The sequence below is a fragment of the Balaenoptera acutorostrata genome, chromosome X (assembly GCF_949987535.1).
Source record: "Balaenoptera acutorostrata chromosome X, mBalAcu1.1, whole genome shotgun sequence".
NCBI classification, from domain to species: Eukaryota; Metazoa; Chordata; class Mammalia; order Artiodactyla; family Balaenopteridae; genus Balaenoptera; species Balaenoptera acutorostrata.
The window spans coordinates 44037888-44065046 of record NC_080085.1 but is presented as its reverse complement, the minus strand read 5'-3'; the positions used below and the strand labels follow the sequence as shown (position 1 = coordinate 44065046).

The following is a 27159-nucleotide window of genomic DNA, read 5'->3' as shown; positions in this document are numbered from 1 at the left end:
GTTCATGCTTTTTCCATTATAACTGCTTCAATTAGGATCCCTAAGGAAACCCTTCAAATGGACCCCTCAGTATCATGTCTCAGGAACCTAAGGCCTGGGTGGGGATACTGTGGGATTCTATGGCTGGCCTTGATTCCCCACTGTTCTTGGAGAAATCATCTCAGTCTAGTGGGTCTGCTCAGTTTCCCCTAATAGACTGAGACTGTCAAGAAAGGAGACCACACCTTGGTCATGGATGTATTCTCCATGCCTAGCACGGTGCCTGACACAGAGAAGTTGCTCAAGATGTATTTGTCATTTGCTTGCCAAATGAAGAAACAGAGCCTCCTCCACCACTGAATAGGTGAAATGACACAAAAATAATAATGCCAACTAACATTTCTTGAGCACGGTACTCTATTCTAGGCACCATTCAAAGCGCTTTACAAATATTTATTTACCACCATAACCTTAAGGGGTAGGTACCGTTAGTTTCTTCATTTGACCGAGAGAAGAAAGTGAAACACAGATAGATAAATTCAGTTGCCTAAAGTCCCACCGCTAGTAAGTTGACTAGACCCAGGTAGTCTAGCTTCAGAGACACTATACTATGCTATGGTGCTTCTCCAAAATGGCTGTCTTACTAATCAGCCAGTCAAGGAAGAGGACTTTATTTAAAACCTAGTATATGTACTGCCTGTTTCTAGGCAAGCAGGGAAATATTAGAGGAAGAGCATCAGGAAGCATAATGCCTGCCCATCCCCAGCTTGAGCAAGGAAGACTAATCCACACAAAGTTAAGTAGCAGTAATAATAAATTACCACTTGCAAAACAACCTATGTGCCACTAGCTAAGTTACACATATCCTGTTTTATCTTCCCCCAAACTGTCAGGAAGGCATTATTATAACTAGGACAGTGATTCTTGAACTTGAATGTGCATTAGAAATACCTGGAGGGCTTGTTAAAAAAAAAAAATCCCAGATACATGGTAGCTCCCACCCCGCCCCCAGGGAGTGTGATCCAGTAGGTGTGGAGTGGGGCTCAAAATGTGTATGTCTAACAAGCTCCCCAGGTGATGCTGATGCAGCTGGTCCTGGGATCACACTTTGAGAACTGATGACTCAGATAAAGAATCTGAGGTTCAGAGGAGCTAAGTAACATACTCAAGGTCTCACAGATACTAAAGGGACAAGCCAGGTTTTCAACTCAGGCTAGTTGCTATAAGATGAAAAAGTGTCAAATACATGGTTTAAACAAGAAAAGCCTGGCACATGGTAAGGGGCCAACACATGATAAGTATCATTGTGCCCTATTTAAGTTCACTGGAGGGTAAGAAAACTAAAGGCTGGGGCCTACAGGAGGAAAGGCCCAGAGGGGAAACTAAGCAGGCTGTATTGGAGGAATAAACCCTGCTGGTTGTTAAGAGTTCTGGCCTTATCATTAAAAAGTCTACAAATAACAAATGCTGGAGAGGGTGTGGAGAAAAGGGAACCCTCCTACACTGTTGGTGGGAATGTAAGTTGGTACAGGCACTATGGAGAACAGTATGGAGGTTTCTCAGAAAACTAAAAATAGAATTACCATATGATTCAGGAATCCCACTCCTGGGAATATATCCGGACAAAACTATAATTCAAAAGGATACATGCGCCCCTATGTTTATAGCAGCACTCTTCACAATAGCCAAAACATGGAAACAGCCTAAGTGTCCATCAACAGATGAATGGATAAAGAAGATGTGGTATATATATACAATGGAATACTACTCAGCCATAAAAAAGAATGAAATAATGCCATTTGCAGCAACATGGATGCAACTAGAGATTATCATACTAAGTGAAGTAAGTCAGACAGAGAAAGACAAATACCATATTATATCACTTATATGTGGAATCTAAAATACGGCACAAATGAACCTCTCTACAAAACAAAAACAGACTCAAAGACATAGAGAACAGACTTGTGTTTGCCAAGGGGGAGGTGAGGAGGGAGAGGGATGGAGTGGGAGTTTGGGGTTGGTAGATGCAAACTATTACATTTAGAATGGATAAACAAGGTCCTACTGTATAGCAAAGGGAACTATACCCAGTCTCATGGGATAAACCATAATGGAAAAGAATATAAAAAAAGAATGTATATATGTGCATAATTGAGTCAGTTTGCTGTACAGCAGAGATTGGCACAACATTGTAAATCAACTGTACTTCAATAAAAAAAAAAGTTCTGGCCTTGAAGTCAGTCTGCCTGGGTTCAAATCCAGGTTCTTCTGTGCTCTAGCTGTGTGAATTTGGCAGGTGGCTTTCTCTCCCCCCGCCCCCCGCGCAGCTCCTCTCTTTCACCCCACCCCATTGGTTTCCTTATTTGTGAAATGGGGTAAGAGTGCTTACCTCCTGTGACTGTTGTGTGGAATAATTGAGTTAATATATGTAAAGCATTTAGGACAAAATCTGGCACCATAAACCCTCAGTAAATGTTAGTTGTAATAAAGGAGGAGGAGGAAGAGGAGCAGCAGCAGCAACAGTAACAGTAGAGAAAAAGGGTAAAGAGTGAAGTATTGCACCAGGATAGTTAGGCCTTGAAAACTAGGTAGGATGGCAAATATGGAAGCAATTGAAGGTTATTGATCAGGTAAGTGACATGGTAAATATGGCACTTTAGATAATTTGGCAGCATTTGCAGTCTAGATGGGTTGAAAAGAGACCAATTAGGGGCAGTGATCCAGGCATGAATGAGTGTGGCCTTGGATTGGGAAGGTGGGGGTGCAATGGGAATGTAACAGAAGGGATAGATAAATATGTGGATATTTTGGGGGAAATGTTTATTGCAAAGGCAATATTACAGGAAATTAAAAACAGAAGAAAAAGTATCTTTTTTTTAACATCTTTATTGGAGTATAATTGCTTTACAATGTTGTGTTAGTTTCTGCTGTGTAACAAAGTGAATCAGCTATACATATACATATATCCCCATATCTCTTGCCTCTTGCGTCTCCCTCCCTCCCACCCTCCCTATCCCACCCCTCTAGGTGGTCACAAAGCACCGAGCTGATCTCCCTGTGCTATGCGGCTGCTTCCCACTAGCTATCTATCTATTTTACATTTGGTAATATATGTAAATCCATGCCACTCTCTCACTTTGTCCCAGCTTACCCTTCCCCCTTCCCGTGTCCTCAAGTCCATTCTCTACATCTGCGTCTTTATTCCTGTCCTGCCCCTAGGTTCTTCAGAACCATAGAAAAAGTATCCTTACTCTTACCACCCTAACACCCTGATTGTTTTCATTTCCCTGCCAGCCTTTATCTATAGGTGTAGAGATTTGCGGGTGTGGGGGGGGTCATGATTATAATAACTATGTAGATGTGATTTTGTGTGTCCTGCTTCTTTATTCCCCACTAAGCATTACTTGGTGAACAATTTTTCCTGTTGCTATAAAGGCTTCCTCAATAGTTATAAATTTTAATGGCTGTATAATATTTCACCAGCTTAATGTGCCCTAATTTGCTTAATCATTCCCAAATTGGTGGATAATTAGGTTGTTTCCAATTTCTTGCTATTATAAAGTAATGCTGCTGAAAAATCTTGAGCAGCTATAACCTTTTTCTCATTTTGAATTATCTCATTAAAAACAATTATACAGAGTTGGGATTAATTGTTGAAAGAAAATTAGCATTCTTATTGTTCTTGATATATTTCACCAAACTGCTTTCCCTGGAGGTGTTTTACTCTGCCATTAACAATATATGAGAATACCAGTTTCCCCTAAAATTTGCCATCATGGAAAGTTTTCTTTTTCTAATGCAATAGGTATAAATGGTACATATTATAATTTTAATTTGCTTACTTTGATTATTCTGGTTTGAACATTTTTCATGTATTTATTTAATATTTGCATTGATTCCCATATGAATTGTTGGTTCAGATAATTTGCTCACAAATACGTGACAACTTTTGAGAGAAAAGTAGAAAGAACTTGGGAATGAAAGGAGTTAAGCCAAAAATAATTTTCTGCCCCAGTGACTTTAGAAAGAGAAAATTATTGATGTAGTGGGGGCAGGTGACAAGGGGACCTGGTGTGGTGGAGATAATAAGTTTGAGTTGGGATATGTTGAATTTAAAGTTAGTGAGGAAGACAAGGGGATGCTTTTGAGGAGCCCTGTTGATCACCCAGCCAGCGGGGGTAGGATGAAGAAGAATAGCCAGCAAAGGGGATTGAAGGGGCAAGCATCTGGAGTGGTAAGAAGGAGAAGTATGCCAGTGTACCATCACAGACGATAAGGAGAGGACTGATATTGGCTTTGACGGTTTGGACGCACAAGTGACCTTCGAGAAAGCAAACTTAGTAAAATGGTGGGCATAGAAAGTAGATGGCATGATGGTCTGTAAAGGGGATGCATAGAGAAGAAATGCACACAGTTTTACACATCCTAAATTTACCTTTTAAGTGAGTTTTGGTAAATTTGCATGCTATGCAATCATCACCACAATCCAATTTTAGAACATGTCCGTCTCCCTAAAAAGATCCCTTTTGCTCATTTCCAGTCACTCTCTATTCCACACTCAGCCTCAAGCAACCACTAATCTACTTTCTGTCTCTATGGATTTGCCTATTCTGTACCTTTCATATAAATGGAATCATACAATATGTGGGCTTTTGTGTCTGGCTTCTTTTACTTAGCAAGCTTTAGCAGTTCATCTTTGTTGTAGCATATATCAGTATTTCATTCCATTTTTTGCCAAGTAATATTCCATTGTATGGACATACCACATTTTATTTATCCATTCATCCATTAATGGACATTTGGGTTGTTTCTACTTTTTTTGTGAATAATGCTGCTATGACCATTCACATACAAATTTCTATGTGGACATATGTTTTCAATTCTCTTGGGTATATATTTAGGAGTAGAATTTCTGGGCCATATGATAACTCTGTTAACTTTTTAAGGAACTGCCTAACTGTTTTCCAAAGTAGCTGTACCGTTTTACACTTCCACCAGCAAAGTAGGAGGGTTTCAGTTTCTTTTCATTAATTTTAATACAATGATTATGTGTTACTGTGTGATTTGGAAAAGGATTTAAAAGAAGAGTGCTTGAAAAGACATTTATACATTTTAAAATGTTTAAAAAGAAGTTGGCTAGGAAAAGGAAGGGGAGAAATGGGGTGGTAGTTAGAGAGGGAGGTAAGGTTTAAGTTAGTGGTTCTCAAAATGTGGTCCTAGGACCAGCTACCTCAGTATCACCTAAGAACTGAAGTAGAAATGCAAATTATTGGACCCCACCCAGACCTACTGATTCAGAAACTGGGACATGGCCCAGAGATATGTGTTTTAAGAAGCGCTTCAGGCAATTCTGATGCAAGCTAAATATGAGAACCTCTGGTTTAAGTGATGGTTTGATCAGGATTTGGGAAACTGGTTTAAGTTTAAAAACAGAAAGGAGAGGTCAAAGGAAAGGGAAAGAATATTTATGCTGAATATGGAGGCAGCAGATCATAGTTTATGATCTCAAGGAAGATGAGAAGGCCTAGGAAAGGTCAAGGGCAGAGATGACATTTAAAGAGGAGAAATCCTGATGGAGCTTCTGCTCACCTTCCTCCCACTACACACACATTTTTAACATTTCTTACGTCATTTCTGTCACAACTGGAATGATGGGTGTAGGTGGGAAAATCAAATGTATATTCTTGAGCCACTCTCTGCCTGGAAGCCTGCTACGAATTTTAATTCCAGGTAGTTACACTCTTGGTTGTCTCCCTCCACAGTTATTTAGTTTGCATGCAGAGAATGCAAACGCATTTTGATATCAGCAGGAGGGAGAAAAACACTGGTGAGTAGATCTGCTGGGAGAAAAAGCTACATAAATGTGAAGCATTTAAAAGCCCAAAGAAATTATTTTCTAGATTATCTCATTTGGTTTTCCATACTTATAATTGCCTCCTGCGATAGTTTCCATTTTTCTACTTTGCACAGACCTTTAGAATGTGTAGAGTATTTATATTTATATATATATATGACCAGAGTTAATCCTCACAGAAACTCTGTGAAGCCTTATTTTTCCCATTTGACTGATAAGGAAGCTGAGACTCAGGAAAGGTATTATTATACTATTATTAACAACAACAACAACAAAAGGTATAATAACTAACATTTATTAAGTGTTTACTGGGTGTCAGGCACTGCTCTAAGCATTTCACATGAATTAATTTATTTATTACTAATCATGACCCTATGAAATAGTTACCATTTATTGACCCAGTTTTACAGATGAGGAAACATACTCACAGATAGATTAAAGTCACTTGCCCAAGGTCAAACAGGCATCTGACTCCAGAGCCCATTACTTCTGGGATTATACAGCAAGTACGTGACAAAACTAGGCTACTACCCAGGTTTTTCAGTTCGCAGCCTAGGGCTCTCTTCCTTCTTTTTATCATACCACATCATGAGCAGAGTGTGGAATATCCAGTACACATTTCCTATTTGCCAATTGAGTAAAAGAAAACGGATAATTCAGAATTGAATCTCATTTTATTAGAAATAGTACACTTTTCAGGAAGGCTTTACCAGCTAAGAAGAATGCAACCTTCAGAGGCATGAAAGGATTTGTCAAAGAGTGTGACAAAGTGAATTTAAATACTTGGATATTAATTTAATCCTGGGTACACAAAACCTATTCAAGGAAAATTATAAAACTAATGGGAGAAATAAAGACATGAAGAAATGCATAGCTATACTCTGCTTCAATTTGGGAAGACTAATATAGTAATGATTACAATACTCCCTAAGTTAATAATATATAGATGTAATGCACTACCAATTAGAGTCACTGTGGTATACTTTGTAGAACTTATCAAATTCACCGTGAAATTTATCTGAAAGAATAAGTGGGCAGGAAGACCAAAGAATACATTTATTTAAAAAGGTAATGGTGGTTCAGCCAACATCGTTCTCAATGCTGAAAAACTGAAACAATTTCCACTAAGATCAGGAACAAGACAAGGTTGCCCACTCTCACCACTATTATTCAACATAGCTTTGGAAGTTTTAGCCACAGCAATCAGAGAAGAAAAAGAAAAAAGGAATCCAAATCGGAAAAGAAGAAGTAAAACTGTCACTGTTTGCAGATGACATGATACGATACATACAGAATCCCAAAGATGCTACCAGAAAACTACTAGAGCTAATCAATGAATTTGGTAAAGTAGCAGGATATAAAATTAATACACAGAAATCTCTTGCATTCCTATACACTAATGATGAGAAATCTGAAAGAGAAATTAAGGAAACACTCCCATTTACCATTGCAACAAAAAGAATAAAATACCTAGGAATAAACCTACCTAGGGAGACAAAAGACCTGTATGCAGAAAACTATAAGACACTGATGAAAGAAATTAAAGATGATACCAACAGATAGAGAGATATACCATGTTCTTGGATTGGAAGAATCAACATTGTGAAGATGACTATATGACCCAAAGCAATCTACAGATTCAATGCAATCCCTACCAAATTACCAATGGCATTTTTTTTACAGAACTGGAACAAAAAATCTTAAAATTTGTATGGAGACACAAAAGACCCCGAATAGCCAAAGCAGTCTTGAGGGAAACAAACGGAGCTGGAGGAACTAGACTCCCTGACTTCAGCCTATACTACAAAGCTACAGTAATCAAGACAATATGGTACTGGCACAAAAACAGAAACATAGATCAATGTAACAGGATAGAAAGCCCAGAGATAAACCCACGCACCTATGGTCAACTAATCTATGACAGAGGAGGCAAGGATATACAATGGAGAAAAGACAGTCTCTTCAATAAGTTGTGCTGGGAAAACTGGACAGCTACATGTAAAAGAATGAAATGAGAACACTCGCTAACACCATACACAAAAATAAACTCAAAATGGATTAAGGACCTAAATGTAAGGCCAGACACTGTACAACTCTTAGAGGAAAACATAGGCAGAACACTCTATGACATACATCACAGCAAGATCCTTTTTGACCCACCTCCTAGAGTAATGGAAATAAAAACAAAAATAAACAAATGGGACCTAATGAAACTTAAAAGCTTTTGCACAGCAAAGGAAACTACAAACAAAATGAAAAGACAACCCTCAGAATGGGAGAAAATATTAGCAAACGAATCAACGGACAAAGGATTAATCTCCAAAATATATAAACAGCTCATGCAGCTCAATATTAAAAAAAACAAACAACCCAATCCAAAAATAGGCAGAAGACCTAAACAGACATTTCTCCAAAGAAGACATACAGATGGCCAAGAGGCACATGAAAACCTGCTTAACATCACTAATTATTAGAGAAATGCAAACCAAAACTACAATGAGGTATCACCTCACACCAGTTAGAATGGGCATCATCAGAAAATCTACAAACAACAAATGCTGGAGAGGGTATGGAGAAAAGCGAACCCTCTTGCACTGTTGGTGGGAATGTAAATTGATACAGCCACTATGGAGAACAGTATGGAGGTTCCTTAAAAAACTAAAAATAGAACTACCATATGACCCAGCAATCCCACTACTGGGCATATACCCTGGGAAAACCATCATTCAAAAAGAGTCACATACCACAATGTTCATTGCAGCTCTATTTACAATAGCCAGGACATGGAAGCAATCTAAGTGTCCATTGACAGATGAATGGATAAAGAAGATGTGACACATATATACAGTGGAATATTACTCAGCCATAAAAACAAACAAAATTGAGTTATTTGTAGTGAGGTGGATGGACCTAGAGACTCTCATACACAGTGAAGTAAGTCAGAAGGAGAAAAACAAATACCGTATGCTAACACTTATATATGGAATCTAAAAAAAAAAAAAATGGTTCTGAAGAACCTAGGAGCAGGACAGGTATAAAGACCCAGACGTAGAGAATGGACTTGAGGACACGGGGAGGAGGAAGGGCAAGCTGGGACTAAGTGAGAGAGTGGCATGGACATATATACGCTACCAAATGTAAAATAGATAGCTAGTGGGAAGCAGCCACATAGCACAGGGATATCAGCTCGGTGCTTTGTGTCCACCTAGAGGGGTGGGATAGGGAGGGTGGGAGGGAGACGCAAGAGGGAGGAGATATGGGGATATATGTTTATGTACAGCTGATTCACTTTGTTATACAGCAGAAACTAACACACCATTGTAAAGCAATTATACTCTAATAAAGATGTTAAAAAAAAAGGTAATGGTGGTAGACTTACCCTATCAGATTTTAAAGTCTGTCATAAAGTGACAGTCATTAAAACCATATGATAGTGGGTTGATAAAAAGTCAAACAGTGAAATTAAATAAAAAAGAGAGATTCTAGGAACAGATAGTAAGACTATAGAGCACACTGGATGCAACCGTGAACTGCGGAAAGCAATCATCTGTCTTCAATAAATGTTGGGAACTGTAGGTATCAATATGGAGAATAATTAACTTAGAGCCACAGTGCATACAATACTCTGTAGTAAATTTCAGAAAGCAGACCAATGGAACAGCATATTCATTCCAGCTATGGATGGAAGATAAATTTGTGCCTGTTAAACGGAGGATATCATCAAAGAAAAGATGGATGGTTTCAAATATTTAAAAGTTGGGGGAAGAAACCTTTGTACAACAAAATGTAATAAAAAGCTAAATAGCAGAATGAGGAAAATGTCTGGGGTCAGCATCACAGATAACAGTTGACTGTCCGAAAAATATAAAGAATGGATACAGATGTAGAAGGTCGGCTTTCAAATTCAGCTTCACAAAAGGACAAGGAAAATGAACAGCCAATTTACACATGAGGAAATAAAGGCAGTAAAATCACTTCCTGGAAAAGTACAACCTCTCTACCAATTAAAGAAGTGCAAATAAAAACAACATCAAGGTATCACAACCTGCTTATTAAATTATCAACAATTAATGGAAATTATAAATAGAAATTACAAAACCCTATCTTGACAAGACTTAAGGAAACAGTATGTGTTTTGGGGAGCAGTATAAATTGGTTCAGTTTTCCTAAAAGACAGTCTAGAAATATGTGACAAGAGTTGCAAAACTGTTTGTACATACTCCTTGATCCAGCATACCCCCAAGGAAATAACCTAAAAAGGAAAAAGTAATTTTTTAAAGATATTTAAAGTAGTGCTATTTATAATCATGGAAAATATTTACCAATCTAATATATCATCATGATGGAATAGAATATAGCCATTAACAGTGACAGTTATACAAATATTGGGTCTTACACAGAAATGGGTATTTGTAATAATATTAACAACAAAAAAGGATAAATTCTAAACTCACATGTTGAATCTGATAGTAGCCTTGCACAAAGAAGATTCAGAAAGGCATCTGGTAAAATGTAAATAGTTGGAGTTGAATGCACATGGTGTTCTTTGGGTACATGTCAAGTTGCTGGAATTCATAATAAAAAAGAAAATCTGAAGAAGAGGCAGCCCACATTGGTTTGATTTAGGCCTGCAAAGTTAAAGATCAAGGGCTTTAGAAAAATCCCCATACCAATGACAGACAGTGTTACTTACCAGACATGCTTGATCTCTCTGTTAGCTAGAATTTGTTTTGCTAGAATTCTCCATCAACCGGCACTTCTGCTTATCTAAATCTGTGAGAACTTGACACTTCTGAGGGGGTGCATCACCAGACATTTGTGAATCTTCAAATTTGTTACCATTACTACAACAGAGAACCTCTCCACCCCCACTAATGAACATTTTATTATCTGACTCAGAACCATTACTTTCTCAAGACCGTTACATTTCTCTTCACTTCCATCATCGGCACTAGTTTGCAAATAGTTTGCATTTCAGTGCCATTATTCACAGAGAAGCACATATTCTCTCTACCATGGTTACTGCACACCTATGTACCTTGTTAACAAATAGAGACCTATCAAGCCACATTGAGATGGGAATGCCAAGTGGTTGACTAGGCTCCCTCCTTTGCTTGGTGACTTGCCCTACAAACCAGTATTGTGAGGCCTTGCAAGTCAAATTCATACCCTTTGCAAAATGACCAGCTATTACACTTCATGGATCTTTAGGGCTACTCTCAAAGGGTTAAAACCTCAAATGTTAAATACGTGCATGCCAAAGAACTACTCTATGATAATAATTGTCATTCATAATTGAGCACCCAGAATGCCTTTTAAACTGAGATAAAATCATGTTCTTTATAACTTTGGTATTAAGTCTATTCCACTGTATTTTAGGTCTTCGAAATTTAGTACATTAACATCTGGTATATATGAGGACTCAAATATACAAAAATTGCTCTCTTCCTCTGGCACATCCATTGTTTAATGATGGTGGGGCACCGAATTTCATTAAATAGCATCAGGATTCCCAGAGCTTTATGGACCTCCCATTATTTTATTTTGTAAATCTTCATTGCACTTGTTACATGGGTGGTATGTATATAGTTCATTAAAATGCATTTCGTTTTGAGAGTTTTTTTTTTTTTTTTTGGCTGCATTGGGTCTTTGTTGCTGTGCATGGGCTTTCTCTAGTTGCAGTGAGCGGGGGCTACTCTTCCTTGCGGTGCATGGGCTTCTCATTCTTCTCATTGCGGTGGCTTCCCTTGTTGCAGAGCACGAGCTCTAGGCACGCAGGCTCCAGTAGTTGCAGCACATGGGCTCAGTAGTTGTGGCTCATGGGCTCTAGAACGCAGGCCCAGTAGTCGTGGTGCGTGGGCTTAGTTGCTCTGCGGCATGTGGGATCTTCCCGGACCAGGGCTCGAACCCGTATCCCCTGCATTGGCAGGTGGATCCTTAACCACTGTACCACCAGGGAAGTCCTTGAGAGTTTTTTTTTTTAATGGCTTTATACCTCTTAAGATACCCTGATGAGTTGGGAACCTGGTAGATAATGACTGTTTAGAGCAGTGGGTCTCAAAGTGTGATCTGGGACCAGCAATACCATCATCATCCTGGGAATTGTTAGAAATAAAAATTCTCCACCCTGCCCCAGACCTAACAAATTAGAAATTCTGGGGGTAGGACTAAGCCAACTGTGTTTTAATAAGCCTTCCAGGTGATTCTGATGCATGTTCAAGTTTCAGAACCACTGCCTATTAGAGAATAGAGCCTCAATAACCTCGGCCAGCCTGATCCTCCATTAAATTGTTCTCATGGATATCAAACCCTCCAGGCCCCTCCACAATGTGTTACGTGCCCCTAAAATGTCTTTTATTAAATCTCTTGAGAAGGTTATGAGAATGCTGAAGAGGCAGCATGTTGTGCTGGTAAAAGCATGGGCATTAGAGTCAGATGGACCTTAGTTGTAACTCCTCCTGGCTGCTTATTCTCTTTATGTTCCCTCAGTTGTTTAACCTCCCTGAGTCTCATTTCTAACGTGGGCAAGAGAATACTCAGGCTGGAAGATTGTCTTCAGGGTGAAACGAGATGGAGTCTGTTAACTGTCCAGTGCTGTGCCTGACACATGGTGGACTCTGAGTAAACAAGAGTGGTCATTACCATCCCTTAGCACCATGTCTGTGACACTATGCAGGGTTCAGAGGAGTAATGGGAAGACCTTCTTGGAAACTCCAAGTTGGAGTCATTGGAGAGAGGAATCTAAGCTTCACCCAGGACAGCCCCAATATAGCAAGGACTTCTCTGATCTCTTCAAAGGACACTTTGCAGCAGGCTCCTGGGGGCTGTAGAAGGCTCAGAGTGAGTCCTGCCACTTGTATTTTGCTGTTGCCAGACTAATTGTTCCTTGCTTGAAGTTCTGTGGCCCCAGAGACGGAGAAGGGTGGCAACAACAAGCTCTCTGGGCCCTTCTCCCCTCCCTGTGTAGCCTCCTTGTATCTCACTTCCTGGATCTTGCAAATATTTCCTTCAGCAATAAGCTGGGAGTGGCTGTTTCTCTTGGAGCAGTCTTATCTTTTGGCTGCCGAGGAAAGGGGAAGGGGAGAGGGGCTGGGACTGTGCACTCTTGCTGCTGAGATCCTGGAATGCCAAGCTATTGTGGTGAGGTTAAAAATAAAAATTCCAAACAAGAAAACTTCAAAAGGCCTAAGGAGGAGGCGGGAGGAGATTTTTCAGTCTCTGAAAATACTGGTTTTCATTTTCAATTACTATGAGCCCCTCCCCCCCCCAAAAAGATTGTAACAAAAGGGGAAAATCTATTCATCAGAAGAACAGGCAACCTGTGCCAAGAGGAAAAGAGAAGAACAGCCCAGGACTTGGCACACGATTTGCTTTTGTTTTTGAGATGTAGGCTCCTTGCTGGTGTCAACAAAGCCCTTTCTCAGTCTTAGCTTTCATGCTTCCTCCCCTCTCTTCAGCAAGGAGCTAAAGTCTTTGAGAACACCTTGGGGATGAATGTAGTGCAAGTACCTTTTGCCTTAACTCAGGAGTCCTTGCTTCAGTGGGATTTCCCTTGGAGCCAGATAAGGCAAGTTCTAGTCTGGACACTACTACTTCTTACTAGCTGGGAAAATTAATGACCCTCTCTAAGCCTCAGGATCCTCACCTGCAAACTGGCAATAATGGTAATTACTTCAATGAGCTGGTGTGAAGATTAATAGAAATACCTACATGAAAGTGCCTACAACAGTGCGTGACACATAGTAAGTAAGAAGTAAGAAACCATAGTTCTTTTCCCTTAATTTAGCTCCTTAACCTCCACTCTAGAGAAGAATCCTTACTTCATCCCAAAGAAGAGTTGTAGATTTAAATTTCTGTGCATATAGGAGGCTTGAGCCCGTTGAAACTAGGGCCTCTAGAGACCAATATCCTTGGCTTGAGCCTGACACACTTCAATGGAAGCCTCCCATTCACCAGTCTGCTTCAGCTATTAGTGCCTGGAAAGCAAGGGCTACGGGTTTTGCTCCCCTGAGATCTGGTCACCTTGCACAGTGTAATATTGAATGACAGCTTGGATGACTTGTACACACATGGGCCCAGCTGGTCCCATCGAGGGCAGTTCTTCCCCTTTTCTGGAGTCTTGCCTAGTTCTGCTCCCCTGATGTAAATGACTCTGCAAGGTTCAGGCTGCCCTTACACAAGCTGTGTCGGTGGGAGAGCAGTGCTTTTGAAATTAGGATTGATGCAGAGAATAGCAATTTCCAGGTTGCCTTGCTAGAGCCTAGTGCCTCAGGATAGTGTCACAGTGCCATAAATCAGGGTACTGAATGTCCCTAGAAGGGTGTGCTCTTTTCTTCCAACTGGTTCTGGAGTTGGCTACTTAGAGGTAAATTCTGTAACGCTGACATAAGTGATTAGTACCTAAACAAGACAACATAGAATATCTAGTCTTGTTGATTGTCACACTGCTTTTAAGCCTAAACTTGCTTTTTATTCTCTCTCCCTTTTAGTAGATGAGAAGAGTGAGTGAATGAGCCTAAGATTAAAATCCTTGGTTATCTAGGACCTCCTGGCTCGGCAGCCATGTAGCTGAGCTGGGACCCCAGGTCTCTTGGTTTCTTGGCTATTGAGCAGGGCTGAACATTAACCAGGGGACAGTGCAGTTCAACTCCCTTGATGGGAACAAGGAGCAGGGCTGAAGCATACAGCAGTGAAGGCTGTACACTGCACAGTTTGCACAACCATATGCAGTGGCCCTGAGTAAGGACTTCACTCTAATAATAAGCATAGTTCTGTCATTTATTAATCACTTTTCCATGTACCCAGCATCATTGCTAGGTCCTTTTTATTTTATATGGTTAATCCTCACAGAAGCTTTGTTAAGATAGACATTTTACTGAAACTGAGGTAAATTAAATACTTTCCTCAAGGTCATGCAGCTTTTGGCTCTGGAGGCAGATTTTTAAATTTTACTGAAATTCAGACCCAAGTCTTTCTAACACTGTGTTCTTTGCGCTCTGCTCTGTTGCCTTCCCTGTGCCCTGGCAAGGAAAGAGTGGTAAATTTGATGACTCTCATGGAGCAGGGTTTTTCTCACCACAGCTGCAGGACATTGGCCCAACTTGAGGCTTTGGAGACGTTGCTTTCACCACCTGCATCTCATAAGATCTAGATTAGAGATGAAGGTGGGGAAGAACAGGAGAGGCAAGGACAGAAGGTAGGAATGTGTGTGCTGAGGGGTGGGACACATACTGTGCAGATTGGAAACCAACCTAACTGGAACAAATAACTCTATCCCCAAACCTCTCCCTCCAAACCACAACACTCCCATCTTTTTCACCCTGGACCTTTGTTTCCATAGTATGATCCCTGAATCACTGGTATTAGAATCCCTTGGGGAAATTGTTTAAAATGTAGATTCCTGGGCTCCACCACAGAGGTACTAAATCTCAATTTCTATTGATAGAAGTGGAGCTGAGGAATTTGCATTTTAAACAACATCTTCAGGTAATTCCAAATTAAGAGCCACTTCGATTAGGAACAACTGCCTCAGACCAATGGTTTCCAACTTTTTGGATCCCGCACCCTTCTCAGAAAGAATTTTTTTGAGCATTCACCTTTAATATGTGTTGGTAGTTTATTAATAAATTACTTATATCTACTAATGTTCTAATATTTATGTTTTTAAATGCCAAAAACAGTGAGTTTTGCATTAGTATTCTTCGATGAGAATGGTCTCTGGTTTTCCTTTATGTATGTTCTAGTTGCTGGGTTTTGGTATTGATGTTATGCAGGATTCTTTTCTTCTCCCCCTATTCTCTAGATTCCAGAATCTAGAAAGCGTAAATAACATTGAGGTTGTCTGTTCCTTGAAGGTTGGTGGAATTAACACAAGACCATGGGAGTGTGCTGTTTTTTTGGTCAAATTTATCAAATTTTTTCCTATGATAACTGGTGGTTTAGATATTCTCGTTCTTCTGCAATTAGTTTTGGTAATTATTTTTTCCTAGAAAACTAAGTTTTCAAATCTGTTTTCATAGAGTAGAGCAAAGTGTTCTCTTACTCTTTTCATTTACTTTGCAACTGTGGTTATTTCTCCATTTCTAATTTTGTGCATTTAGGGTTTTTAATTAGATTAGCAAGTGGTTTATCTGTTTTATGGTTTTATATTTTCTTTTGAAGAAAGCTTTTGGCTTTAATTATTAGTTCTATCATTTGTTTTCTAGTGTATTAACTTCTGCCATTAGTTTTTTTTTTTTAACTTTTTCTCTCCTGTTTTCTTTTTTTTTTTTTTTAAAGGATTTTCTTATTTTTATTTATTTATTTATTTATTTTATTTATTTATTTTTGGCTGTGTTGGGTCTTCGGTTCGTGAGAGGGCTTTCTCCAGTTGCGGCAAGCGGGGGCCACTCTTCATCGCGGTGCGGGGACCGCTCTTCATCGCGGTGCGCGGGCCTTTCTCTATCGCGGCCCCTCCCGTCGCGGGGCACAGGCTCCAGACGCGCAGGCTCAGCAATTGTGGCTCACGGGCCCAGCTGCTCCGTGGCATGTGGGATCTTCCCAGACCAGGGCTCGAACCCGTGTCCCCTGCATTAGCAGGCAGATTCTCAACCACTGCGCCACCAGGGAAGCCCTGCCATTAGTTTTATTTCTGCTTTGCTTAGGTCTATTTTTGTGGCTCTTAACTTCTTTTGTTGAAAGCATAATTCATTTATTTTAATTTGTTTTTATGTATTAATATAAGTATTTAAGACTATCAATTTTCCTTTAACCATTGCTTTAATCAACCACATCCTCTTGCTTCTGATATTTTCATTGTTGTTATTTTCTAGGTAGTCTACAATTTTAGATTAGATCTCCTCTTTGACTTAGAGTGGGGGATATTTTCTCCCTTTTATTTTCTGTGTGCTAAAAGTATTTGTTTTTCATTTTGCTATTAATTTCTAGTGTTATTGTATTGTGACTAGATACAGTATTGTCATCAGCTGAAAAGGTCTTATATTTTGTTTCTGCTTTTTCTACCTTTGCATTTTCTATATATTTGCTTTATGAATTTTGATGCTATGTTATTTGGTACATAAAGATTCAGGGTAATTAGATCTTAATTGTGTTTTCTAATCATTAATATTATAGTGCCCTTCTTTGTCTTGTTTATTGCTTTTTGCCTTTAATTCAACTTTTTTTATGATATGAGTATCATGGTCCTTGGGGTTTTTTTGGGAATTAGCTCAGTTATTAAATATTTATTGAATGCGTCCTGTGTGCCAGGCAGTAGGTACCAGATGAATGAGACACGCAAGATCTCTGCCCTTGTGGGGATGTATGCTCTGAGAAAGGCAAAATAGAAAAATGATAATTAAGGATAAGTTGTCTCTACTTTAGATAAGGTGGTCAGGAAAGGCCTCTCTGCCTGATAGCATTTATCATCCTATTACTTCCCACTCACCACCTTGTTTGTTTGTTTCCTGAGGGGGGAAATGCCAGGTGGAACAGTTTGTACACAAGGGATTATTATAATCTTAAGGAGCTATAGGTGGGCTAAGGTCCAAATGAGAAGAGAATGGGGATGTGTGGCTATGAATTTCTGATCCACATGAGGGATGAGCTAGCCAGGATGGGGACTGCAGATGAGGGGAATGAAGGAGATTTTGCTTTCCATTCTATCTGACCTGGGCCACCATTATGTGTATTATTATTTTTTGAGGAAATATTCTCAGTCTTCAACGTGACTACTGAATGGATATTCTGTCTGATGATTTAATTGAACTGCTGGAATTTCCTGTCACTAGGCAGTACTTAGCATGATGCTGATTGCTCACAGACTACAGCAGGAAACCAGATCTTCTGGCTTAGAGGGCTTAACTCTTTAAACTCAGAGATTAAAGAGATGTCCTTTGCTTTGGTCCCTCTTTATTATACAGAAGTTTAACTTTTTATACATATTTAAATAAACCTGGACTTGTTTTCCTTGCATATACTTTTCTATTACTTACGAGATGAGAGTCTTATTTCACCTCACAAGTCATAGTTTTTAAGTTTTCTGATAGTTTTTTCTTTTTTTTTTTTTTTTATAAGGATTTTTTTTTTAAAGGATTTTCTTATTTATTTATTTATTTATTTATTTATTTATTTATTATTTTTGGCTGTGTTGGGTCTTCGGTTCGTGCGAGGGCTCTCTCCAGCCGCGGCAAGCGGGGGCCACTCTTCATCGCGGTGCGGGGACCGCTCTTCATCGCGGTGCGCGGGCCCCTCTCCACCGCGGCCCCCCCCGTCGCGGGGCACAGGCTCCAGACGCGCAGGCCCAGCAACTGTGGCTCACGGGCCCAGCCGCTCCGCGGCACGCGGGATCCTCCCAGACCAGGGCCCGAACCCGCGCCCCCCGCATTAGCAGGCAGACTCCCAACCACTGCGCCACCAGGGAAGCCCAGTTTTTTCTTATAAGTATATAATATATATACACATATATACACATATAACACATATTAAAATTTTATACACACACACACACACACACACACTCTTAACTCTTGAATCTGAAATTTATTTTGGTATATAATATATGGTGCAGCTCCAAATAACACTGCTCTGCAATTGTCTCAAAAATATCTATTAAATAATCTTTATCTTCTTGTTATGGAAGGTGAATTATATATGACATTTTTATAAGAAGTAGTTTGATATGTTTCTGGACTTTCAATTATGTTCTATTAGTCAGTAAAACAGTTTTAATTATAATTGCTTTATATTATGTTTTATGCCTTACTTACCCCCCATTTCTTCTGTAGCAAAATATGTTTTTTATTATACAGTAGTCCCCATGTATCTGTGGGAGATATATTCCAAGACCCCCAGTGGATGCCTGAAACCACAGATAGTACTGAACCCTATATATACTATGTTTTTTTTAAAATACATACATACCGATGATAAAGTTTAATTTGTGAATTAGGTAGAGTAAGAGATTAACAGTAATAACTAATAATATAATAGAACATTATAACAATATACTATAATAAAAGTTATATGAATTCTGTCTCTCTCCTTGATCAACTTCCTCAACTCTGCCAGAAACGTGGCAGTGGCTTCTTCATTGACAGATGCAGCCTTTCCAGTAACTTTCCTGTTGTTCAGTCCGAACCTATTCCTAAATCTTTGTAACCATCCCTTACTTGGAGTAAATGGCTGAAGTCACTTGTTTCAGGGGATCCCTTGCTGAAGTCTTCGTATAGGCTCCATGTTTTCTGGCGCAACACGTTGCTGTCAGTGGGAACATGCTTTCTGTTCATGTCTTCCATCCACAAATTTAATGCCTTTCCATCTTACCTGAGCCCATATCATGCACTCTGGCTGTAACTTTTGCAGTTTGAGGTATGACAGCAGGCACGAATTTCTTTTTCCTTCTTCATGATTTGATGGATAGAAGATTCGTTCTTACCATAGATCTTAGCAACCTCAGCATATGATTTTTTCCCTTTCCTTATTAAGTCAAGAACGTTCACCTTTTCACTTAAAGGAAGCACTTTACGGCTTCTCTTTGGCAGATCTAAATTGCCAGCATCTCTACTCTTAGGCCTTGGGGCCAGTATTAAGTAAACTAAGGGTTACTTGAACACAAGCACTGTGACACTGTGACAGTCCATCTGATAACCTAGACAGCTACTAAGTGACTAATGGGTGGGATCCGCTGGACAAAGGGATGATTTAAGTCCTGGGCAGGATGGAGCAGGATGGCGGGAGATTTCATCACACTACTCAGAATAGTGTGCACTTTAAAACTTACGAATTGTTTATTTCGGGAATTTTTCATTTACTATTTTTTGGACTGTGGTTGACTACAGGTAGCTGAAACCTTGGAAAGTGAAACAGCGGACAAATGGGGACTACCATATCCTGCTTTATTTTGCAAGTTAACACAAAAATTCTATAAAAAGTTAAAAAGTCCTGGTGAGAATTCTGATTGGAATTGCATTAGAAGGATATATTTTAAATCCAAAACAGCAGATATTTGTGAATGGCCTGCTCGATGTTTTTTGGTACAAGTATAAGAACATGGACAGAAAGTATACATGCCAAATTCATGATATAGCTTGCATGTAGAGAGGCAGCAGGGGAATAGAAGTGGGGAGTGAAACAAAGGATATTATTATTTTAGAAATTCATGAAGCATAGATGGTAAAGTATTAAAATGTGCTAATTGTGGGCAGTAGGTGGGAACATGAATATTTATTATAACAATCTCTGTATGTTTTTAAACATTTGAAATGTTTCATAATTAAAAACAAAACAAAAACAACAGATGTAGCAAGATAACCACACTTGCAAGCCCCAGAACACAGCACATTCAATCTGAGTGGGGTGGTGTGTATATCCAGACTTTGGAGCTAGACTCTCCATGTTCAAATCCTAGCTCTGCCACTTACCAGCTTTATGACCCTGAGCAATGACTTAACCTGCCCATGCCTCAGTTTCCCCAGCTATAAAATCAGGACAATAATAATAGCTACTTCCTAGGGTTATTGTGAGCATTAAATAAGTTAAGACATGGAAAGCACTTAAAACAGTGTCTGGCACTTAGTATGCACTCAGTGTTAGCTATCAATATTCTATATCATATATTATTATTACTACACTTACTACCGATATTATATTGTGTTGTGGCCATTTTAAATTTTATGTAAATGATGTTATCCAAAATTATGGGACCATCTGCAACGTGCTTGCTTTATACAACCTTTATCTGCTGTTTTGCAGGGAAATGGCTCATTCCAAGGCTAGCTTTTCATGGGCAACCCCCTTCCATCCTTGCTTTGAGAACCCAGCACTGGACTTGTCAAGCTACCGAGCAATCTCTTCTCTTGACCTCCTTGGAGACTTCAAGCACTCCTCAAAAAAACCAGAGGAAACCTCCGTTTATGAAGAGGAGAGCTCCCTAGCCTCCATGCCCCGCCCACTGCGCAGCCGGGCCTTCTCAGAGAGCCACATCAGCTTGGATCCTCAGAGCTCCCGGGCCTGGGGGCAGCATAGGAAGGAGCTCTTTACCAAAGTTGATGAGATCCAGCCAGATCCTCTGGGTGCCAGGAAGAAGGCCTTTCCTCCTCCTCGCCCTCCTCCTCCCAACTGGGAGAAGTACAGGCTCTTTCGTGCAGCCCAGCAGCAGCAGCAACAGCAGCAGAAGCAGCAAAAGCAGCAGCCAGAGGAGGAGGAAGAGGAGGAGGAAGAGGAAGAAGAGGAAGAGGGGGTGGAGGAGGAGGAGGAGGGGGAGGAGGAAGAGTTGCCACCCCAGTATTTCAGTTCAGAAACCACTGGTTCCAGTGCCCTCAATCCTGAGGAGGTCCTGGAGCAGCCCCAACCGCTGGGCTTTGGCCACCTGGAGGCTTCAAGGCAGAGCTCACAAAGCCTTCCAGCAGAGCAAGAGTCTTTTGCTCTCCATTCCAGCGATTTCCTGCCTCCAGTAAGGGGCCATTTGGGATCTCAAGCTGAGAAGGCTCTGCCCCCTTGCTATTATGGCATTGGTGGGCTTTGGAGAACATCAGAGCAGGAGACCACTGATTCCCCCAAGTAAGTGCTTATGAAAGATGTTAGGTCCCTGAAGAGGTGGCAGCATGAGTTTGAATTCCACCTTCACCATTTGCCAGCTGCGTGACCTTGGGCTGGTCAATTAAACTACTTCCAGCCTCAGTTTTCTCACCTGGAAAATGGGCATGATGATACATGGTTGTTGTGAATATGAGGATAACCCACGTAAAAGACATAGCCCCATATTTAGCACATAGTAGGTACTCAGTAAATGTCATTGATGTTCTTATCCCTAAATATCACTATCAAGGTACTATATTTATTTTTTTCTAGTTTGTCTTTAAGGTATGCATCAGTTTCTGGCCCCTGAGCAATAAGGCATTAAACCCTTATTGCCTTGTGGCCTTTTCCAGAAGCCTGGCTCAGGTCCTTTTCTGCCTTTTCTGCTGCTTGCTCTCTAGAACAAGAGGCCAGCTCACAACCTGACCTGCCTCTGCTCTAGGATCTGTCTGAGCTTCTAAACTCTTCCCCCACCCCCAGCATCAAAGGTGTTCCTGGGGTTGGATGCTTTATGCCCTGACCATTCCTTACAACAGCCAAAGGCATTCTTTTCATCCTCCACTTTCTCCATCACCCCCACCCTTGTTTCCTCTGCCTCTTTGCATTTGCTTCAGTGGGCAAATGGTAGTACCAAAAGTGGTAGTTGACAGGGTCAGCTGTCTGGGCAGAGAGGCCGAAGAAGGAGTGTACTCTGGCCACAGAACTGTTCCCTTCACTGTGCCAATGCTCATTGGTGTGCCCCACAATGTGTGGTTGTCCTCTTTGCTCCAAAACAAAAGAGCTTTGGCTTTCGGCTCTGCCAATCCTCCTGTAGAGAGCTCCACCCACTGTCTGCTGGGGATGGGGATGAGGGGCAGGTGTCTATCCTTTCAGTGCTTTCTTTAAATACCTTCACAGAAGGAACTTGTCTGAGACTTGTTGCTATTAGAAGTACCTTGTTATTGTGTCTTTTACTGACGGACAAATCCATTACTTGGCTATCTGGAGCTAGTTGACAAGTTTTCCAGCCTAAGGTGCCACAGGCACAGCACTTATAGGGCCTGGCTCCCAGACACTATGAGAATTTCTTGTCAGATCCCTAGTGGCTGCTTCTCAAGCTGCCCATCTAGCTGGGGAGTATTCTTATTGTAATTAGAAAACATTTGTGGAAAGTGACTGTGGATTGTTACCTATCACAGCAGAGAGAAGGGGAGGCAACCTAGCACATAGTAGGCACTTACTATTTCTGAAGAAAGAATGAATAAATGAATGAATGATCACGTATTAAGCATTTGATATGTGTCAGACACTGCTAGTCATTTCATATCTATTATTTCATTGAATTCTCCCAACGGCCCTATGGGCCATTATTATCCCCATTTGACAGATGCGGAAACTAAAGCTGAGTAAAATAAGGGACTACCTAACTCAGAATTACACAGAAAAGACTCAAAGCCAGATCTTACTCCAAAATCCATGCTTCTTTTGCCATCCTAGGCAGCCTCTCTCAGGGAGATCTGATTCCTGCAGTAGCCAGGCCTTTACTTAGACCTCCTGCCCCCTAGAAGGCAATGTGTACCAGAGGTAGTAGTTACAGGCCCCAGGCTTACCCCTTTCAGCCTCCTAGTCCTTCCTTCTTTATGTACCTCCATTCATCTTGGCACCTTGTCCAGAGAGAAGGAAATTGCTATTACTAGAGATCTTGTAACTTGTTCCACAGATTTTTTTTTTTCTTAATGACTATGGGATGCAAGGGGAAACATTTGTTTGCACACAAGCCTGGCTTGTGGCTGCAAAAAATCAATTATAGATGCTTCTTTGAGTGATGGAGATTTAAGGAAAAACATCATTCCCGACATAGCTAATATTTTTTGCCTCTTTACTATGTGCCAAGTATTGTTCTAAGCACATTTGTGTATTGACTGATTTAATCTTTACAACAAGCCTATGAAATAGATACCATTAGTTTCCTACAGTTTTTAGATGAGAAAAGTGAGGCACAGGGATATAAATTAAGTTGCAGAAGATCACAGGTAGCCAGAACCCAGATAGTCTGGCTCACTGTGCCAACTACATCACCCCAGGATCTCTGGGCTCCTCAAGAAGATCCTATTCCAGACCCTCAGAGAGCACAGGGTTCTACCCAGCAGGAAGTGCCTTTAAGGTTTTGTAAGGGAAAGTAGTGTTAAGGGCAAGTAGATGTGTAATATTTTGAATCTAAAATGCAAAAAAAAAAAAAGACATCCTAATTTCAGCCATGTTAAACTAGAGTCTCTCTGTAACCCACATACTCTTTAGTTACAAAATGTCAGGATACATGTAGAAGCAGGTGAGTGAAATTATTGAGCATTGGTTAAATCTGATAACTCTGATTCAGTTACAGGTATAGTTTGCTTTATGGACTCTATGCATTTTCTCTCAGTGCTCTGGAGAAGGAATCTTATTTTTGCAACAAAGTTCATTATCAAGGTCAAATTATGTTCTCATGGATCTCCTATAACCTCTGCCCTATTAATGGAGAGTATGAGGAAAGGAGCCCTAGAACACAGTGCCTGATATGATACACTATAATATAGTACAGGGCCATGTCTGCTAGGGAACTGAGTCTCTAATTAGCACATCCTTTTTCAAAATTTTTCTCCAGTTTTATTGAGATATAATTGACAGATAGCCACATCCTTTTTTTAAAAAAAATTCTGTGCTTTCTTTCAGTACTTTCTTTCAACTCGCACACATGCCCCTAAATATTTTTCTTATAGGTAGGAATTCCCTAAATTCATACATTTATATTTCCTCCAGAATGTTCTCTCTTCTCTGCTAACATAGATACAGTCCAGCCAGAAAATTCCTTACACGCAGGGTTTTATGTGATGTCAAGTTGACCCTTTGGCTACTAGTATAGTATAGTGGCGAAAAGCACAGATTCTGGAGTTAGGTCACCTAGGTCTAAATCACAGGTCTGCCATTTACTGTCGTGATCCCGGGAAAGTCACTTTACCTCTCAGTGCCTCATGTTCCTTATCCATAAAATGGTTGTCATGAGCATTACATTTTATGTCTATATTTACACACACACACACACACACACACACACACACATATCTTAGGACAGCTCCTGGGCAGAGTAAGCACTATGTGAATGTTAGCTAGTAGTGCTCTTTTATCAGTGCTATCAGCTTAAAAACCTCCATGTAAAATGAATACCTAGGATGAGCGATATTGGCATGCCCAAATTTCTTTTGTGTGATGAATTAGGAGACAGCATAGCATGAATCAGTAAATAGCTGTGGAGCCTTTTACCCATTATTTTTGACCTTTATCTTAGAGCTGCAAATAGCTGCAAAAATGACTAATGAGTTTCTCCTATTTTTCCTTTCAAACAGCTAGAGGTTAGTGAAGGGGCAGTGACACAGACAGGTGGAGGGTAGGGATGGCTGGGTGGCAACAAGAACATAGTGGGGGTGGGTCTCCCCCTTACATAAACCATAGGCGGAATTATTTGCCCCTCCATCACTGAACCCTAACATGGAAGCATTTCATTTCTTTCCTCACATTAGACCAGAAGCTTTGATGGCAGAAGAGTCCAAACCTAAGCCAGCATGGAGCCAGAGCTACTTCTTTCCTGAGGAGCAGTTCTCTTTCATGGGCTGGGGCTCCGAGAAGCAGCACCTCAACCCCGCAGGCTTCAGTGAACCCAAGACAACAGGGTCTGCTGTTACACTGGTCAAGCCCCTGGGCACCACTGGTTCCATTTCCCCCCATTTCATTCTGCAACCATGGAGGAGGCTGGGACCATTGGGGATAGGCCAGAAGTTGAGAGATGTTATCCCTTCTCAGGCCAAAGGCCTGCCCCAGCTCAGGCAATCTCAGAAGAGTTCATGAGAGATGTGGTGGGCCGTGACAGGTCTCTCTGGCAGGGGTGCTAAACTCAGCCTCCAACGCGGTGACCACTGCTGAGGTCATGGGTGACCTCTTTGCTGTGGGAGAGATGCAGTGGAGGGGTTATTTCAAGCAGGAGTGGCACCACCAGGAAAGGCGAAATGATGAGCGTGTCCAGGAAAGCCATGGGGTGCCTTTGTAAGCAAGCAGACTAGATAGAGCCAGGTCGGGCTGGCATCCAGGATGGGTAGGATGGAGCCCAACAGTCTTAGAGGACAAATAGCTAAGGTCTCAGACATGTCCCTACCACCTAACCCCTCCCGCGGGATCCATATACTGGAACCCTGAACCAAGGGGAATCATTGATGATGAGAAGCCTGGAACTTTAGGGGCCTGCTAGTTTTTTTGGATTTTATTGGGGTGTTAATGACCAAACCCATTGATCTCTAAAGAAGTCCCCCCAACTGTGGAAGTCAGGGATGTAGAAATAGCCTTCTAAGTTCTTAAAGTTGGCCTTGACTTGGTTTCTAGAGAGCCTTCACATGGCCTGTTTATGTTTGAACAGTGCCTCCCCGTCCATTATTTCCTTATTTTATAACTCCTTGGTGAAGCAGGGTCCCATTTTATAAATGGGGAAATTAAGAAGCAGAAAGGTCAGCAGGCTGTCAACAGAGGTGCTCAAATGGTCATTTTTTGTTTCCACAGACAAGAGTTTCAGCACTTCTCACCTCCTCAGGGTGCCCCAGGGATCCCTACCTCTTATTCAGCTTATTACAATATTTCTGTGGCCAAAGCAGAGCTGCTGAACAAGTTGAAAGACCAACCCGAGATGGCAGAGATGGGCCTGGGAGAGGAGGAAATTGACCACGAACTGGCTCAAAAAAAGGTGAAGTTTTTGGCATGCCTTAGAGATTTACTGCATTTAGCTTGAGAGTGTCTGGAGGTTGACCTGCCCTCTACACTCTCCAGAATATCTTGGTACATTCCTGTATTTTCAATATGGAAATCAAATAGCCTGTCTGGGTTTCTCACAAATGCAACTCCAGTCTCTCTGTGATCCAGTCAATAATAGAAATAATAGTATAGTAATCATCATCATCATCACAGTGTCTCTCAAATCCTAAAACCAACTCTATAAGATAGACATTACTGTCTTCTTTTTACCAGTTGAGAGGACCAGATTGCCCAGGGTTACAGACTAAGTGTTGATCCAGGACTCAAAGTCAAGACTGTCTGACTCTCTACTCTGAAATAAGCCAGCCTTGTAAGTAACTCGCTACCCAAGGCACATCAAGAGTTTTTGCCAGTGAGCTCTAACCAATGGCAGCCATTGATTTTATTCTGTGTAACTTTCAAAGAGAGAGCAGACTGGCCAAGAAAGAAAAGGAAAAATTATAGGCCAGTCAACTTTAATATTTATTTGCAAGGATAGTCAATCATCTCTTAAAAGTACTAAAATAGATAAATGGAGATGATGTTGTTCTGAAGCCTCCCCTTTCTTCCTCTAAGTACCACTAGCCTGGGTTTCTAATCAAATTCCTGGAATCACTTTGCCCTCCCTGCACTTACCCCTTTTATTTCATAAGCAAATAGGGTTTCCATGGCAACCTCAAAGGCCCAATTTACCACTTTGTAGACATCTGAACTCAATGCAAATTGCTCTTCTGCCCATATTTCTTATTCAGGACATGACCTGTACAAAAAGCTCAAGGCCATTTGCAAGAGACCCCCACCACTTTCCAATCTGAAGCAAAATGTCAGGGAAAGAATAGGAAGCATGGTGGCATCAAAGTTTTATTGATCCAGGTGCCTGCTTCCTTGGATTCCATGTTTCCTAAGTATGACAGGGCTGCTCCTGGCTCACTCAGGGTTTTTTTATTAGGAGCAAACCTAATAAATGTCTGATGAGGAGA

At 40.8% G+C, this 27159-nt stretch overlaps 1 protein-coding gene across 5 annotated transcripts in view; it reads left to right on the top strand.

Annotated features, from left to right (window-relative positions):
* SHROOM4 (shroom family member 4) overlaps positions 1-27159 on the top strand; it is a 214810-nt gene that overhangs the window by 177868 nt on the left and 9783 nt on the right. For 4 of the 5 annotated variants that reach the window (XM_057538370.1, XM_057538372.1, XM_057538373.1 and 1 more), the window contains 3 exons: positions 20564-21370; positions 24925-25074; positions 25952-26132. In XM_057538370.1, coding sequence (XP_057394353.1) covers positions 20564-21370; positions 24925-25074; positions 25952-26132 — 1138 coding nt within the window. The remainder of the gene's footprint in view (positions 1-20563; positions 21371-24924; positions 25075-25951; positions 26133-27159) is intronic. The other variant, XM_057538371.1, reaches the window with a different exon arrangement.